General features: G+C 46.4%; 4 protein-coding genes across 4 annotated transcripts in view; 1 reads left to right on the top strand and 3 right to left on the bottom strand.

Annotated features, from left to right (window-relative positions):
* Positions 1-18,408, bottom strand: part of LOC143957110 (uncharacterized) — a 497,982-nt gene that overhangs the window by 215,842 nt on the left and 263,732 nt on the right. The gene's annotated exons all lie outside the window — the stretch shown is intronic.
* Positions 2,291-3,893, bottom strand: LOC143957167 (histone H2B 1.1-like). The gene has a single exon (XM_077467320.1). The coding sequence runs from the start codon at positions 3,876-3,878 to the stop codon at positions 3,498-3,500; it is 381 nt and encodes a 126-aa protein (XP_077323446.1). The 5' UTR covers positions 3,879-3,893; the 3' UTR covers positions 2,291-3,497.
* LOC143957152 (histone H2A.J) lies at positions 4,161-4,661 on the top strand. The gene has a single exon (XM_077467307.1). The coding sequence runs from the start codon at positions 4,197-4,199 to the stop codon at positions 4,590-4,592; it is 396 nt and encodes a 131-aa protein (XP_077323433.1). The 5' UTR covers positions 4,161-4,196; the 3' UTR covers positions 4,593-4,661.
* On the bottom strand, positions 6,967-7,366 carry LOC143957169 (histone H4). The gene has a single exon (XM_077467322.1). It carries the CDS (start codon positions 7,333-7,335, stop codon positions 7,024-7,026), a length of 312 nt encoding a protein of 103 aa, XP_077323448.1. The 5' UTR covers positions 7,336-7,366; the 3' UTR covers positions 6,967-7,023.

Raw genomic sequence — 18,408 nt, 5'->3', positions numbered from 1 at the left:
AAGAAGAAGAAGAAGAAGAAGAAGAAGAAGAAGAGGAAGAAGAGAAGAAGAAGAAGAAGAAGAAGAAGAAGAAGAAGAAGAAGAAAAGAAGAAGAAGAAGAAGAAGAAAGAAGGAAGAAGAAGAAGAAGAAGAAGAAGAAGAAGAAGAAGAAGAAGAAGAAGAAGAAGAAGAAGAAGAAGAAGAAGAAGAAGAAGAAGAGAAGAAGAAGAAGAAGAAGAAGAAGAAGAAGAAGAAGAAGAAGAAGAAGAGAAGAAGCCCGGGCAAGAGCTAGTAAAAGAGCTAGCAAAAGATAGCTCTGGAAGCCCGGCACAAGACAACTGAGAGGAGAAGAAGGCGGCAGGAGACAACGAAGAAGCCCGGGTAAGAGCTAGTAAAAGAGCTAGCAAAAGAGCAGAAGATAGCTCTGGAAGCCCGGCACAAGACAACGGAGAGAGAGAGAACAAGAGGGCAGAGAAGACCGGGCAAGTTGCTAGTAAAAGAGCATTAGATGGCTCTGGAAGCCCGGCACAAGACATAGAGGCAGAGAACGTCTATCCAGGGCTAACACTGTATGGCAAAAGTCAACCTCGGTCCACCGGAGGGAAAGCTCCCCACAAGCAGATGCCCACCATCATGTCCAAAGACATCCAGCTGGCACCCCACGTCCACGGAGGGAGGACATAATACCCCCTCCACATACACACAACACAACGGCTCTTTTCGGAGCCACCACATCCTCCTTACAAAGAGCTCCATACTATCTCATCGCCACTACATCATACAAATACTGCGCCAAATAATACAAATCAATAGACCAAACAACTATAAAAAAGTCCATGGAGAGTTTATGTTGTTCAAGGAAGGAAAAACGATCGCACCACATCTCTTTCTTCTCACCCTTCTCTGCGATCGGATCTCTAACATTTCTTAGACCATTTCAGAGTAACAATTCTCACTTCTCTCTGGGAAGGAGATCTTTTCTCCTGCCGATCTCCAGTTCATAGAAAGATTCTCTCCATATCTCTATACTTCCCTCATCATTATTAGGAGATGGGGAAAGGAAATCTGTTCAATATGTACAAAAAAGTCATTTCCCTCCCTCCTGTACACAGATCCCGGGATCACCAACACACTATTAATTCTTCTGTTTCCTCTCCCAGATCTATCACAGGAATCTCTCCTCTGCTATTCTACAACTTTCTCCAATCTCCCCCCCCCCCCCCCCACACACACACACCGATCACATTGTTACAACCTCCCATCAGCACATCTTACACTCTCTTCTTTATTCTCATTCATTATCTACAGAAGACAATTATTGTCTCCCCGGAGAGAGATGTACATTTCTCATTCCAATGGTCAAATTATTTTATATGTCAGCCAATCAGCAGATAGAGATCTGTTCGCAGAACACCATCTTCTACAAACTGCACAGCGATGAAATTTCGGCTAGCAATTTGAAAATATTCCGATATTCAGCCAATTACAGCCTCTTGTGGTTTCTGTGTCAGCCAATCAGATCGTTTATATTATTATACGGAGAGCTTTCGAAAAGCGCAGCCGGGAGACCAAATTTCAATCCAAATGTGACATCGGGGCTGCTAATCCACTTCATATTATTTCTGGGTGAAAAAGAAAATATAGAATTCTATTCTATCGCAGTGGAGAGTCCATTCTCCGCATAACACAATGTTCTTGTTGCTGATCATTCTAACATTCCCGATCAGTACAACAATTTCCCTTCTACCGATCACATGAAATATCGAAGTGTGAATGGTCCCCTCCCCGGGAGATCCCACAGACAGTGTGCGGGAATTGGGGATCTCCAAATCTCTGATCCGCACATGAAATACGTTTTCGGGGTCCTGAAATGACCTTTTAAATTGGCCCCTTCTGCTCGGGGGAATTAGGAGCTCTGACACTGGACTGCTTGTCTCCATAATAAATGAGATGACAGAAAATTCTCACTGATCGGATTATTCCGTTCTTAGTGAATAACAAGTAGAAAGGTGACTTGTACAGCTTGTTCCATCCAGCGCAATTCTGTACTAACATGGAGGGACAGATCGCTGAGCAGACAATGAATCGTGTCCCCCCAGCATTGTCCTCCCTGCTCCGGCCACATCTGGGATCGGTGCGATCATTACTTCTACATGTTCCATGTGGATCAGCATTAGATCAGGAACTCCTATTACTGGATTTACATTATAATTATATTATATATTATAATGTGCCGCTAACAACTCCTACCGGGGGGTTTGAGGGAATGGACACAGGGAGACATCTAGATTGCATAATCAATCCGATACATTTACATGAATCAGGTTTTATTTGTCAGAAAATGCTGCAAAAACATTATTTGAACTATAATTCTCATGGTATCTTCTCAACATTAGAAGGAGAATGACAGCTCTGATATGGTGCATATGAGAGGGTCTTAGAAAAGCATTTGGTACTGGTGTACTATATTAACATAAAATAATATTATTTGTATTATTATTATTTGACAAAACGTATACAGAGAGCTAAGTTTAAACAGATCTTTACAATACAAGGGTGACAGTACAACCTCAATACAGTTCAATCCAAAATGAATACTTGCATCCTGCTCATGGAGTGTACAATCTAAAGAAATATTTTTATAATCAAAGATTAGAGACTCCTTATCAGTGTAATAATCAGAAACATTGAGATTGGATTATTTGTGCCCATATTTCAGTAAATTAGATGACACAAGCAGAAATACAGTAACACCCAGGATCCGAGGGTTGTGTGTTAATCTGCATTACAATGTGTAACCTTCACTAAGGTGAGTAGATGATTATGTATATTATGTATTATCTTTGGACTCCCATAAAGAATAGATGCTGTATGACAAACACAAGCAGATGATCCCTAAACTATTCCTAATATGCAAGCATCCCCCCTGTATATGTGTATACATACATTATCGTGATATGGGAAGTGTCAAAGATCATTTATAAAACGGAAAACAAACATGTCGATAAAAAATGACGTAATAGAAATACAGATATGATATATGTGTAATCCTTCTATACATACAAATCCGCTTTCAATTTACGGGGGAAATCTCCCATGTATTCTCTGCGGAGCAACACTGACACCTAGTGGTGACAAAGTGCATGCCTTTTATACGGGGAAGACATACAATGTGATTGAATTGTCTGTCCCACTATCCGACCATATTCATCTATATACTAATCTTCCGGATATCCATTCTACAGAACGGGTCTATGTTGGGGGGGAGAAAAAAAAAAAAATCTGTAATTTCTCAATAAAGGGAATGTGGAAGACCAGCTGGTATTCAGATGGATTTATTCTAATAGATCCACAAATGTATAAATAACTCCCCATCAGATTGTACAAAAAAGATCTTTATAATCTGTTATTTCTTCATTTTGACACAATGTGATGAGAGCTCATTGATGGAAATGGTGGGCGGCTCTTAGAAGAGCCTTTGTGTCTTGTGTTGGGATGATGATGGGGGGATGGGGGATTACTTGGCGCTGGTGTACTTGGTGACGGCCTTGGTGCCCTCGGAGACGGCGTGCTTGGCCAGCTCTCCGGGCAGGAGGAGGCGGACGGCGGTCTGGATCTCCCGGGAGGTGATGGTGCGGCGCTTGTTGTAATGAGCCAGGCGGGAAGATTCGCCGGCGATGCGCTCGAAGATGTCATTGACGAAGGAGTTCATGATGCCCATGGCCTTGGACGAGATGCCGGTGTCGGGGTGGACCTGCTTGAGCACCTTGTACACGTAGATGGCATAACTCTCCTTCCTGCTCTTCCTCCGCTTCTTGCCGTCCTTCTTCTGGCTCTTGGTCACGGCTTTCTTAGAGCCCTTCTTGGGCGCCGGGGCGGACTTGGCTGGTTCAGGCATGATAAGGGTTAATGTGATCTCCGCTGTGTGGAGGGAATGTGTGCTGGAGCCGCCCTCATGTGCTGCTTTTATAGGCGTCCTATGCAAATGAAGTCTCTTCCCTCCTCACGCTTCTATTGGAGAATTCAGTCATGTGGTGGGGAGGAGTGGAGTGCTTCCCTTGCTCGTTTACTGATTGGTGTAGAAACAAGTCAGAACATAATTGGCTGGCTTGGAAATTAACCAACCACAGTGTGTGATGTCAGAGCATTGACTGTATAAATATAAGGAAGCTGCAGAAATGAGCGATCTTTAGCAGAGTAACAGAAGAATCTCACAATGTCTGGCCGTGGAAAACAAGGAGGCAAGGTTCGGGCTAAGGCCAAGACCCGATCATCCCGGGCTGGTCTGCAGTTCCCAGTCGGCCGTGTTCACCGTCTGCTCAGGAAGGGCAACTATGCGGAGCGGGTCGGGGCCGGAGCTCCCGTCTATCTGGCCGCCGTCCTCGAGTATCTCACGGCTGAGATCCTGGAGCTGGCCGGCAACGCCGCCCGCGACAACAAGAAGACCCGCATCATCCCCCGACACCTCCAGCTGGCCGTCCGCAACGACGAGGAGCTCAACAAGCTGCTGGGCGGCGTCACCATCGCCCAGGGAGGAGTCCTGCCCAACATCCAGGCCGTGCTGCTGCCCAAGAAGACCGAGAGCCACAAGGCCGCCGCCAAATCCAAGTAATCCCGACAACTCCTTTCTACTCCCAAATCCTTTCATTTCTACAACACAAAGGCTCTTCTCAGAGCCCCCCACATCTCTCTACAAAGAGCCCCCCACACACCCCTCATTGTGTCTACCACATCGCATGCAATCAGCCCTCAATTGTCTGCATAGCTTTACACGGGAAATACATTCTTATTTATTCACACTTCTAGTACAGGAGATCTGTACAGGGAGGACAATTACTACATATAAAGAGCCTGCAATGTATTATTGGAGGACCTGGTCCTCTTATAGGGACTGATCGGCATTGTCCTTCAAACATTGGTTCTGCTGAATCTATTACAGATCAGAAATTGTAGTAAAACAATCATCCTCCGACTGATCGGGAACACAGATCTCAGAATGTTCCTATTATGCCGGGCGGGGTATGGAACGGATTTCACTTCATTTTAAATAGAATCTCAGATCGGCTAATCTGACACAGAAATGTAACGAAACACAATTTCAATTCTTCCGGGGAACATTCCAGACACTTGATAAACCCGCTGACATATTATATTTCCCGGGGTTTGTGTTACAGAATCATAAAGAATGTTTTCTATAGAGATCAATGAAAAGTCTACAGAACAAGCATTTTCTGGGCTGAAAACGGAGAAAGCTCAGAACACATTTCTTTGGATTCCTCATCAAAAACCTCATTGGCTCATGAAGGAAACGCCGACAGTTCTGATTGGCTCATATTTCAAACTGCTACATTCCACATTTGCCCGCCAGAATTCTTTAGAACGTTACAGACAAATAATCAGCCCTATTATACCGCCAAATCCGACACTGAGACCATCAGATGAGACAATTATCTGAGAAATATCACCAGCGCTTTGTTCCCAAACTGATTCATCGATTAGTCTGGAATAGAAATCGATTCAGAAGATTGTTGAATGATGTAAAATATGTTCTCGAGTTCTAAAAAGTGAAAGGACTGGTAGAAAACATGACACTCCCAGATACATATGTACAATGAATCAAACAGATCGGTATCCACTGTAACGAGAAATCAGCAAAATATTAACAATGTTTCTAAGTAATTATCTACAAAGTACTGAATGGTTTTATCTTGGAAACATAAATGACCCCCCCCCCCCCCCCTTTCTTTAGTAATCTGTTACAAATATTAACTGGTGATTTGTTTTCTCTCCGAAAAAGAATTGGAAGAATAGGTTTGTCATGAGATCTGTATAGGATCATGGGATTGGCCTCTATCAGATGTAGCAGTAACAGATTTCCCCCATATTACATTTAGAGAATATATATATATATATATATATATATATATATATAATGTGAATGGACTGGTAGAAATCATGACACTGTCAGATATATAAAAGTATGTACAATAAAATACATAATCAGATCTGCATAGGATTATGTAACTGAAAAAAGAAAAAAAAGATACAAATATGTACTATGAATCAATACAGACAATATTGCGCTTCTGATGAATTACATCGGTTTCCATTCAGCAAAATATTTAAAAGCTTCTAAAATGAATAGAGCCGCCCTTCTCATCTCCGCTCAGCTTTACACCCAGGAAGGAGAGATGTAGGAATAAAATACATTTCTTTGTTTCCTTTTCAAAATAATCTTTAGAAATAGGGAGTGTTAAAGATTCATGTTTTCCATGTAATCTCCAGGTACACGTGAGATCTGCTTTACTAAAGAGTCGTAAGAACACAACAAAATGATCTATCCAATGTTGTATCTAATTGGGTAGAGAGTTGATCTTCAAGACTGTACAATCTGTACTCCGGATGAAATATGAAAGCTTCTTCCACCCCCAAGAAATGAACGAATCCGATGATAATTGTACAAAAATCCTCCATCCGTTTCCTGCTGAGATTTGGCGCTACAATAGATCTGGTTCTCTGGATGGAACGTTCTTAGGACCCATACACGCTATTCGATTGTTTATCAAAACCATATAATAAGAGATTAAACCTTAAGTTTCAATTTGTAAACAATCAGGCAGGCCCTTACACTGCGTGGTTTAGGTAAATCTGAAGAGAAATATCTGCAGAAAATCGAATCGTGTGTATGGGGCTTTAGACTTAGGGGAGAAATGTCCAGCTAAAGCTGATCCGATCCCAGTTCTGGACGTTTCCCAACAAACCAAAAAGGCTGTTTGACTCGAAACTTTAATAGGCCAATTAAAAGCAATCACCCCTTTCATCTCCTAGTGTGATCACACTTAGATCGCCTATATAGGGCGAATGTCACGTGTCCAACCCCCAGAACAAACCCTCCCGCTACAGAAGTGTGTACGACGCGTCATTTAGATTTCATTTACTTCTACTAATAACGTAAATAGCGGTATGTAGTTCTTTGTATGAGAAGGTGGGTGGCCCTGAGAAGGACCTTTGTGTAGGTGAAGTAGGTAGGTGTCTATGAGGGTTTAGCCTCCGAATCCGTAGAGAGTGCGCCCCTGGCGTTTGAGAGCATAGACGACATCCATGGCGGTGACGGTCTTCCTCTTGGCGTGCTCGGTGTAGGTGACGGCATCGCGGATGACATTCTCCAGGAAAACCTTCAGCACTCCGCGGGTCTCCTCATAGATGAGTCCGGAGATGCGCTTGACACCCCCTCTGCGGGCCAAACGTCGGATGGCGGGTTTGGTGATGCCCTGGATGTTGTCCCGGAGCACCTTCCTGTGCCGCTTGGCGCCTCCTTTCCCCAGACCCTTCCCTCCTTTACCGCGACCAGACATGACGACTATTTCCTGCGCAAATAGGAACTGAGCTCAGCCGTCTGCCTGCCCTCCTTATATACAGCCTGAGCGGACCTGATGGAAACCTTCCTGGGAAAGAGGCGGAGTCACACCCATCCATTACAAAATAATAGACAATGTCATTCCTTTATCAGGCTCCTAAATATTCTGTTGTATTCAGATACATTAATGCAGCAGCAATACATTTCCAGAAGATGAATTTCTTCTTTATTCTCAATTATTTTCTATTCATACCTGGAGATTACACCGAGAACACGAAGATTTAACTCTTCATTAGTGATGGCCGAACGGTTCGCCCGGCGGTCGTTTCGCGGCGAATTTCCGACTTTCGCCGTCCGCGGGTTCGAACGCCTTTTTCCGTCGTTCGCCCCGGCGGACTTACGTGTTTAATGTATACAAGAACTTTAACCTTTCGTGACACGTTTATCATGTGTTACAGGACAACCAATTGAGACATGACAGCTCATGGACACTTGGACATTCCCCCTAACCTATAAATACACCCGATCCGGTGGCCATTTTACATTCTTTCTTCTGTCACTGTAGGGAAAGGATCCTGTGTGGAGTAGGGACAGAGAAAACGCTAGCTATTTGGTACACAAAAGTTCTTTTCAGGACTGGTATAGGTGTTAGGTCAGCAGCCTGAGTTTCTTTTGTCAGTTTAGATAAAGGGACAGAGCGCTGTATGCTGCTATTTTAGGGACAGCTCAGCCAGATTAGTCTTTCTTCATCATCATCATCATCATCATCATTAGCTGTTACTATCAGGTCCACAAAAGAGCTGTTCCAGCTAATCGTTCCAGCCTACTCTTTTTTGCCAATTTGTATAGGGACAGGCAGGAAGCAGTGTGTCAGGCAGTGAGGATAATTTTAAAGACTTGCTGTTACTATTAGTTCCACAAAGGTTCTTTTCAGGACTGGTATCAGTGGTACGGTAATAGGCTTGTACACGTATAATATTCTTTCTTCCAAATATAGAAAGAATATTATACTTGACTGCTGCCCTTCTGCTGCAGTCTGCTAATCATTCACAACTCACTTGTTCCACAAAGCTCTTTATCAGGACTGGTAACTTGGTCTGTCTAGGGTGCTACGGTACATAGGCTTGGGTGCGGTACAGTCTGCTGTTCTGTAAGGACCGCTATCGGTCCACAATAGATAGGGTTGCCGTGCACTACTGCTGACCGCTGCCCTATACTGCAGCAGTCCTTCAGCGGTATAGGGACTGACGCACAGTCTGCTAAACACTAATACACAACCTGCTTGGTCCACAAAAGTTCTTATAAGGACTGGTAACTTGGTATAGGGTGCTACGGTACATAGGCCTGAGTGCGTTACAGTCTGCTGTTCTGTAAGGACCGCTATCGGTCCACAATACATAGGGTTGACGTGCACTACTGCTGACCGCTGCCCTATACTGCAGCAGTCCTTCAGCGGTATAGGGACTGACGCACAGTCTGCTAAACACTAACACACAACCTGCTTGGTCCACAAAAGTTCTTATAAGGACTGGTAACTTGGTATAGGGTGCTACGGTACATAGGCCTGAGTGCAGTACAGTCTGCTGTTCTGTAAGGACTGCTATCGGTCCACAATACATAGGGTTGCCGTGCACTACTGCTGACCGCTGCCCTATACTGCAGCAGTCCTTCAGCGGTATAGGGACTGACGCACAGTCTGCTAAACACTAATACACAACCTGCTTGGTCCACAAAAGTTCTTATAAGGACTGGTAACTTGGTATAGGGTGCTACGGTACATAGGCCTGAGTGCGTTACAGTCTGCTGTTCTGTAAGGACCGCTATCGGTCCACAATACATAGGGTTGCCGTGCACTACTGCTGACCGCTGCCCTATACTGCAGCAGTCCTTCATTGGTATAGGGACTGACGTACAGTCTGCTAATCACTAACACACAACCTGCTTGGTCCACAAAAGTTCTTATAAGGACTGGTAACTTGGTATAGGGTGCTACGGTACATAGGCCTGAGTGCGTTACAGTCTGCTGTTCTGTAAGGACCGCTATCGGTCCACAATACATAGGGTTGCCGTGCACTACTGCTGACCGCTGCCCTATACTGCAGCAGTCCTTCATTGGTATAGGGACTGACGTACAGTCTGCTAATCACTAACACACAACCTGCTTGGTCCACAAAAGTTCTTATAAGGACTGGTAACTTGGTATAGGGTGCTACGGTACATAGGCCTGAGTGCGTTACAGTCTGCTGTTCTGTAAGGACCGCTATCGGTCCACAATACATAGGGTTGCCGTGCACTACTGCTGACCGCTGCCCTATACTGCAGCAGTCCTTCATTGGTATAGGGACTGACGTACAGTCTGCTAATCACTAACACACAACCTGCTTGGTCCACAAAAGTTCTTATAAGGACTGGTAACTTGGTATAGGGTGCTACGGTACATAGGCCTGAGTGCGTTACAGTCTGCTGTTCTGTAAGGACCGCTATCGGTCCACAATACATAGGGTTGCCGTGCACTACTGCTGACCGCTGCCCTATACTGCAGCAGTCCTTCAGCGGTATAGGGACTGACGCACAGTCTGCTAAACACTAACACACAACCTGCTTGGTCCACAAAAGTTCTTATAAGGACTGGTAACTTGGTATAGGGTGCTACGGTACATAGGCCTGAGTGCAGTACAGTCTGCTGTTCTGTAAGGACCGCTATCGGTCCACAATACATAGGGTTGCCGTGCACTACTGCTGACCGCTGCCCTATACTGCAGCAGTCCTTCATTGGTATAGGGACTGACGTACAGTCTGCTAATCACTAACACACAACCTGCTTGGTCCACAAAAGTTCTTATAAGGACTGGTAACTTGGTATAGGGTGCTACGGTACATAGGCCTGAGTGCGTTACAGTCTGCTGTTCTGTAAGGACCGCTATCGGTCCACAATACATAGGGTTGCCGTGCACTACTGCTGACCGCTGCCCTATACTGCAGCAGTCCTTCATTGGTATAGGGACTGACGTACAGTCTGCTAATCACTAACACACAACCTGCTTGGTCCACAAAAGTTCTTATAAGGACTGGTAACTTGGTATAGGGTGCTACGGTACATAGGCCTGAGTGCGTTACAGTCTGCTGTTCTGTAAGGACCGCTATCGGTCCACAATACATAGGGTTGCCGTGCACTACTGCTGACCGCTGCCCTATACTGCAGCAGTCCTTCATTGGTATAGGGACTGACGTACAGTCTGCTAATCACTAACACACAACCTGCTTGGTCCACAAAAGTTTTTATAAGGACTGGTAACTTGGTATAGGGTGCTACGGTACATAGGCCTGAGTGCAGTACAGTCTGCTGTTCTGTAAGGACCGCTATCGGTCCACAATACATAGGGTTGACGTGCACTACTGCTGACCGCTGCCCTATACTGCAGCAGTCCTTCAGCGGTATAGGGACTAAGAGTTTTGTCACAGGGTGATTTAAAAAATGACAGGCAGAGGAAGAGGCAGGCCCTTCCGCAGGGGTGGTAGGGGTAGGGCAGGAGCAACAGCCTTGAGCCAAAGTGGGAAGTTGCAGAAGGTGCGTTCAATTACTTTAAAGGACGCACCAGACTTGGTTGAGTGGCTCACTCAGCCTTATTCTTCTGCACCCTCCTCATCCTCTCGATCTGCACCCTCTTCTTCACTCTCTGCTATGTGCACCCCCAAAGACACTACCACCAACAACACCACCACCACCACATACCTTCCGCTTGAGTGCAAATGGGGGCCTTCATGCTCCAGTGTTTTAATAGGGACCCCCGTATAAAAAGCATGAGGGTCAAGGACCAGTACTGGGTGGCAACGTACTTAGATCCCCGGTACAAACACAAAATGGCGGAAATGTTACCGCCGTCGCAGAGGGCTGTCAGAATGCAGCACTTCCAGGCCTTGCTTCGAGAAATGCTGCATTCTGCTTTTGCGTGCGCTGGCAGAGGAGCAATTCCCACTCCCAGAGAAGGATTTGCGGGTACCAATCCAACAGCGCCTGCAAGAAGAGGCCGGTTTGAAGATGTGTTGGTGACTTCGGATATGAGGTCATTCTTTCAGCCGACCCATCGACAGGTGTCATCCGGATCCAGCATCAGGGAACGCCTAGACCGTCAGGTGTCCGACTACATTGGGTTAACGGCCGATGTGGACGCTCTGAGGAGTGATGAACCCCTAGACTACTGGGTGGGCAGGCTTGACCTCTGGCCAGAGCTTGCCCAATTTGCAATCGAACTGTTGGCTTGCCCCTCATCCAGTGTCCTGTCCGAAAGGACGTTCAGCGCAGCAGGGGGGATTGTGACCGATAAGCGTACTCGCCTAGCTCACGACAGTGTTAACTACCTCACATTTCTAAAAATGAATGAGGCATGGATCTCGGAGGAATTCAACACATGTGATCAGTAGACCATGTATATGTCTATAAACAATTTTTGGAATCAAGCACACAGACCTTCTTAATTCATTTGGCTCACTTCCCTGACCCAAAAAAGCACACCGTACTATATGCCCCTACCCTCCTCTTTGAAGAGGTTGAGCGGTGTCATATTTCTACTGGGGCTGCTTATTATGAGGGGTTCCCACCATCCCTGTGCTGTGCTGACTTCCTCCTGGGTGTTCTTATTATGAGGGGCTCCCACCATCCCTGTGCTGTGCTGACTTCCTCCTGGGGGTTCTTATTATGAGGGGCTCCCACCATCCCTGTGCTGTGCTGACTTCCTCCTGGGGGTTCTTATTATGAGGGGATCACACCATCCCTGTGCTGTGCTGACTTCCTCCTGGGGCTGCTTACGGTGCTGCTGTCAGCGCTGTATGTCACGGAGCTGCTGTCAGCGCTGTATGTCACGGAGCTGCTGTCAGCGCTGTATGTCACGGAGCTGCTGTCAGCGCTGTATGTCACGGAGCTGCTGTCAGCGCTGTATGTCACGGAGCTGCTGTCAGCGCTGTATGTCACGGAGCTGCTGTCAGCGCTGTATGTCACGGAGCTGCTGTCAGCGCTGTATGTCACGGAGCTGCTGTCAGCGCTGTATGTCACGGTGCTGCTGTCAGCGCTGTATGTCACGGAGCTGCTGTCAGCGCTGTATGTCACGGAGCTGCTGTCAGTGCTGTATGTCACGGAGCTGCTGTCAGCGCTGTATGTCACGGAGCTGCTGTCAGCGCTGTATGTCACGGAGCTGCTGTCAGCGCTGTATGTCACGGTGCTGCTGTCAGCGCTGTATGTCACGGAGCTGCTGTCAGCGCTGTATGTCACGGAGCTGCTGTCAGTGCTGTATGTCACGGAGCTGCTGTCAGCGCTGTATGTCACGGAGCTGCTGTCAGCGCTGTATGTCACGGAGCTGCTGTCAGCGCTGTATGTCACGGTGCTGCTGTCAGCGCTGTATGTCACGGAGCTGCTGTCAGCGCTGTATGTCACGGAGCTGCTGTCAGCGCTGTATGTCACGGAGCTGCTGTCAGCGCTGTATGTCACGGAGCTGCTGTCAGCGCTGTATGTCACGGTGCTGATGTCAGTGCTCTGTATTACGGTGCTGCTGTCAGTGCTCTGTATCTCCTGCACCCTCTTGTTTGCCTACCCTGGTCCCTGACCTTCCCTCTCCTCCATTGCCTTCATTAGCTCCATAGTCCTGAATTGTCAGAACAATTTCCCAAATAAAAAAAAAATGCTTGTAGTTATCGATCCCAAATTCACCTCATACATGTATTATGCTATTGTCCAGGTGGTGGGACTACGTGCTACCCCCTAATAATTACCCCGTGGCCGCAAATTCGACCTAAAGGTTTGCGAAATTCGCCTCCCATTGAAGTCAATGGAGCCCGCGGCGAACGGTCGTTTTCGCGAACGTTTGTGTCCGTTCGCGTTTCGCGTTCGCGAAACGTCCCGTCGGAAGTTCGTCCATCACTACTCTTCATAACAGAAAAACAATCAGCAGTTTCAATTGTTCATAGTAATTCTATATTTATAAAACATCATTTTGAAAGGGAAACAAAGAAACACATTGCTTCTGACGTCTGTCCTTCCTAAGGATGAGCGGACCTGATGGGAGACAGGAGGAGAAGGGGCGGGGTCTAGTCATTTATTACACAGTATAGAATCTCATTTAATTAGAAGCTTTTCAATAGATTGCTGAATGGAAACTGATGTGATCCATCAGACGCACAACATTATCTTTATTGATTAATTGTACATATTTGTCTGGCATGCCATGATTATTACCCATTTCTACCAATAATGTCATATTTATCGATCTTTGTACAGGAAGCGCAAAATATGTGCAATCTGCTATATGTATAAACTATATATCAGACAGAGAGTGAGAGAAGGAAATGTATATATATATATATATATATATATATATATATTTCCCCATTTAGTTTTCTGAATTCTGAGGACTTGGAATAAAAAAGCACATATGGAAATGTTTTATATTATTCAATAATCTTCTATTTATTCCGGACTAATGGATGAAAAATAAAGCATCGATGATATCTCTCGGATAAATGTCTCATCTGATGATCTCAGTGTCGGATTTGGCGGTATAATAGGGCTGATTATTTCTCTATAACGTTCTTCACTATTCAGGCGAGGAAATTTGAAAACTGGAATTTGAAATCCGAGCCAATCGGAGTTGTGGGCGTTTCCTTCATCAGCCATTAATGTCTTTCTGATGAAAATTTCAAGGAAATGTGTTCTGAGATCTTTCTCGGTTTTCAACCCAGAAAATACTTGTTCTATAGACTTTTCATTGATTTCTATAGAAAACATTCTCTAGCAGGGCGGATTCTCTATTGTGAAGTAAAAGAAAAAGATTAGAAGAAATGGTAACATTCATATTTCTAATGGATTTATTATTCTTGGTTAGATAAACTGCCCGACAATTCAGAGAAGAGTTGATCGATGTTCCCGAAGGAAGAGATATCAGGTTTTAGTGTCGGATTATTCCATCTGAGATCATTGGAAGGTTCCATGGAATTCTGGCGGGACATTTGAATGAATCAGTTGAATAGTTGCATCAATCACAAATCTGGGCGATTTCTTCAGATAATAAAATGCATTTTCCTCTCAAGCAGTGTGAAGGAGGAGCTGAGATCTGTGTTCCTTTCAGCTGGGGGATGTTTGTTTGGTATTGAATATTGAATGATCTCTGAGCTCCGGACGGGTAAGGAGGGGTGGATGGTTTTGGTTGGAGGGTTTAGCGGTGAGTAGACAATCAGCATAGAATGATTGGAATGAAAAGAGATGAGAGAATGATGTACTGTGATCACATTTCCTGTCATTACTCCTCACCTCTATTACAAGCCTGAGTGTGATAAGAAGACAAAGGCTTTGCCTTTACAGGGAACTTTACCTGACAGTATTAATAATATATAACTTAATTGAAGAATAGGAATAGAAACCAGGAATGTCCCGCTCTATGTAGAGCATGTTTGTGAGGCAATGCTAAAATAATAATAACATTGATCTTTAGACGAGGAGTAGATCGGTCAGACTGGGAAGGGGGTGAATAAACCTCCCTTCTATTCCCATCCTTATTCTAGATTTATCGCGGAGATCATCTCCACTTTCTGTCTGTATATACATCCCCTATTCACCTCCTTGTACTGCACACACACCCCAGTGTTCTACCAGGAATGACCACAAGGTGGCAGAGCTGAATAACACTTATGCCGCACTCACACATTGTTACAATAAAAGATCCTCCACAATCTCCCGCCTTACATTGTTACTTTACATGAAATCACAAAAAGAGAAGATCGTGGAGTTCTTAACCCTCAACACAATGGAGGAAAGAAGCAAGAACAACGAAACATTGTATCTACTCAATCAGCCCAGACAAATCTTTGTCTATTTGTATCTATTTCAATCATCAACAGATCAATGTACACACAGGGTGGGGGTTGATCTCATTCCGTGTACTTATAGTTCTAATTAACAATAATAATAAACATAATTCACATGTACAAAGTATCAGATACATACAAATCTGATCACAATATCACCCCGGGCAGCACACATATTTCCTAAACCATTGGACCATAATGAATTTACACATGATATCCAATCCAAATCTGCGAAACATTTTATTCCCAATCATTCCCGTGTCTGAATGTCTTAGTATGTGTGTATATATATATATATATATATATATATATATATATATATATATATATATATATATTCAATACATTTGTATGTATTACATCTTAAATGAATATATACCATACAGCAACATGACATGGCAAATACAGAGTAATGGTATGATAACAGTGTAATCAGCACTAGGGATGAGCCGAATAGTGATGGACGAACTTTCGATGGGACGTTTCGCGAACGAAAGTTTGTGGCGGACACCATTGACTTTAATAGCAGGCGAACCTTGAAAACCTACAGGTCATATTTTCAGCCACAATATACTTACTAGCTATGCACACATAGTCCCACAACATGGACATTGACATAACAAAAGTATTAAGTGAATCTGGGATCGACAACGACAAGCATTCTTTTTTTATCTGTGAAATTTTGACAATTCAGGAGCGCATGAAGGCCATGAAGGAGAGGCAAGGTCAGGGCAGGCTATGAAGGGGGTGCAGGAGATGATCAGTGCCACAGTCAGGGCAGCGCAGTCCTGTGCCAGGGTCCCAGTGTGCCAACCTGTGCTTGAGCCCCTGACCCCTCCCTCTGCCCAGCCCTTACCCCCACCTATGCAGGGCTCCACTGCGGTGGTCTGGAGGTGCCAGTCCAGTGTTGATCCTCAGCCATGGTCCTGACACTGCCTGCTGATTGGCTTCTCCGCTGCTATCTCCCTCACTGTTTGAAAACAGCACCGCGATTAGGGATGAGCTTCTTGTTCGAGTCGAACATACGTTCGACTCGAACATTGGCTGTTCGCCCGTTCGGCAAATACCGAGCGTTATGGGCCGTTCGCGCCAAATTCGTGTGGCGCTCATGGCCCACAATGCACTGCGCCATCGCAGTGCATTGCTGGCTCATGATTGGCCAAGCATGCACTGTAACCCTGCATGCTTGGCCAATCACAGCGCCGGCAGCAAGGAGAGCCATGATTGGCCACAGGCAGGATGCCTGTGGCCAATCACAGCCCAGGCTGTGTAGTACACGCCCCACACTATATAAGGCCGCCAGCGCGGTGGCCTTGTGTAGTGTGTTGGCCTCTGTAGGAGTTAGTGGGTGTTCTGTGTACCTTCAACATAGTATACACCGTTCATTATCGGCCGATTGCTCTTCTGTAGTGGTTGTTGTCTGCGTGCCCTGACCGCAGAATACACCGTTATATCCACCTATATAGCAAGCTATCTTGCACTTTTTAAATAGAGCTTGCAGTCAGTTGTAGGAGATTGTGCGTGCTGTCTGCATGCCCTGACCGCAGAATACACCGTTATATCCACCTATATAGCAAGCTATCTTGCTCTTTTTAAAAAGAGCTTGCAGTCAGTTGTAGGGGATTGTGTGTGCTGTCTGTGTGCCCTGACCGCAGAATACACCGCTTTATCCACCTATATAGCTATGTATCTTGCTCTTTTTAAATAGAGCTTGCAGTCAGTTGTAGGAGACTGTGCGTGCTGCCTGCGTGCCCTGACCGCAGAATACACCGTTATATCCACCTATATAGCTAGCTATCTTGCTCTTTTTAAATAGAGCTTGCAGTCAGTTGTAGGAGATTGTGCGTGCTGTCTGCGTGCCCTGACCACAGAATACACCGATATATCCACCTATATAGCTAGCTATCTTGCTCTTTTTAAATAGAGCTTGCAGTCATTGTTAGGAGTTTGTGCGTGCTGGCTGCATGCTCTGACCTGTCCTGAGAGAGTGAGAGCTTCCAGAGAGGTGGAGGAGGAGTGGGAGATGATGGCGTCAGCCAGCCCAGGTCCGGGGCCCTCTTCCCAGCCTGAGACCGTGGTTCAACCCCCTGGAGTGAAAGACCTCTCCAGGGAGGAAAGACTGTTCCTGCAAACGCAGTTTGAGCTGCTGGACTGGACCCGGGCCCAGCCGGGAGAGGACCCCGGGAGGATGCAGAAGCGCCGGACAAGGATCAAAGTCCTTGTACAGAAGGCCACGGTGGCCTAAGTACTGAAGTCGGAGAGGCTAGCGGACCTGCGGAATCGCAGAGACCGCTCAGCCAGTAGCAGAAGGGGAGAGTACTGGGAGGCCATTGAAGGCCTGAAACATGAGTGCAGAGACCTGTGGCGGCTGCTGGGTGGTCTCTGCGAACGCGGAGTTGGTGAGAGGGGCTTCCTCTCCGAAAGTGAAAAAGAGCTCCTGAGAGCAAGCCAGGAAGGATCCCAGACAGCCAGGAGAAAAGGCTCTTACCAGAAAGCGTTGCTGGAAATGGAGGAGAAGCTGCGAACCCCAGTGGAGGAAGTAGTCTCGATGTGTGAGGAAGATCAGCTCCCCGAGGTGGAGACCAGCCGGGTGAGCGTGGCCCCTGGAGCCGTAGGTGCGGAGGGTCCCCGGATCCCTGTTGTTTCACCTGCTCTTCCAGAAGCTGGGAAGCAGGTAGGTCCGGGTAGGGCACCCCATGATGCGCAGGGAAGCTCCGGGGGAGAGGCAAGTCAGACGGAACAGCATGGGAGGAAGCTGGTGGTGGTCCTCACTAGAGGCCACCCGGAGGGACCTGTGAAGGCTGGTGGCCGGAGGTTGGTGGATGACGTTGCTGTGCGCCCCCCCCAGTGGCCCGATCGAGCCCGCAGCATCCGAGACAGTGCGAGGGGTGCCGACCGTAATGGCGGCCCCCGCCGCGGCCGCATGTAGTGAGCCGGCAAGCTCGGACTATGTACAGAAGGAACTTCTTGGACAGACATCCATTGCAGACACTAGGGAAGGTGGGGGCGGGGAGGTGGATGTGTCACTTCCGGTTTCCGGGAATGCGGCCGGAGGTGACCTCCCTGAACCGGAAGTACCACTTGCGGTGGCCCCGGAGGTCGCGAAAATGTGTGCTGAGGAGGTGGGGACACCCCGGGCCTTGCTGGCCAAGTCTCCTGCTCCCTTGGGACGGGTGAGAGCTCTGGGAGCCTCGGGGACTCCGCTGGTGGCTGCTGCCTT

Source organism: Lithobates pipiens, unplaced genomic scaffold, assembly GCF_037356315.1.
Source record: "Lithobates pipiens isolate NorthernLeopardFrog02 unplaced genomic scaffold, aLitPip1_a1.2 Scaffold_51, whole genome shotgun sequence".
Lineage (NCBI taxonomy): Eukaryota > Metazoa > Chordata > Amphibia > Anura > Ranidae > Lithobates > Lithobates pipiens.
The sequence above is the reverse complement of the archived record's forward strand: the minus strand, read 5'-3'. Positions and strand labels throughout refer to the sequence as shown.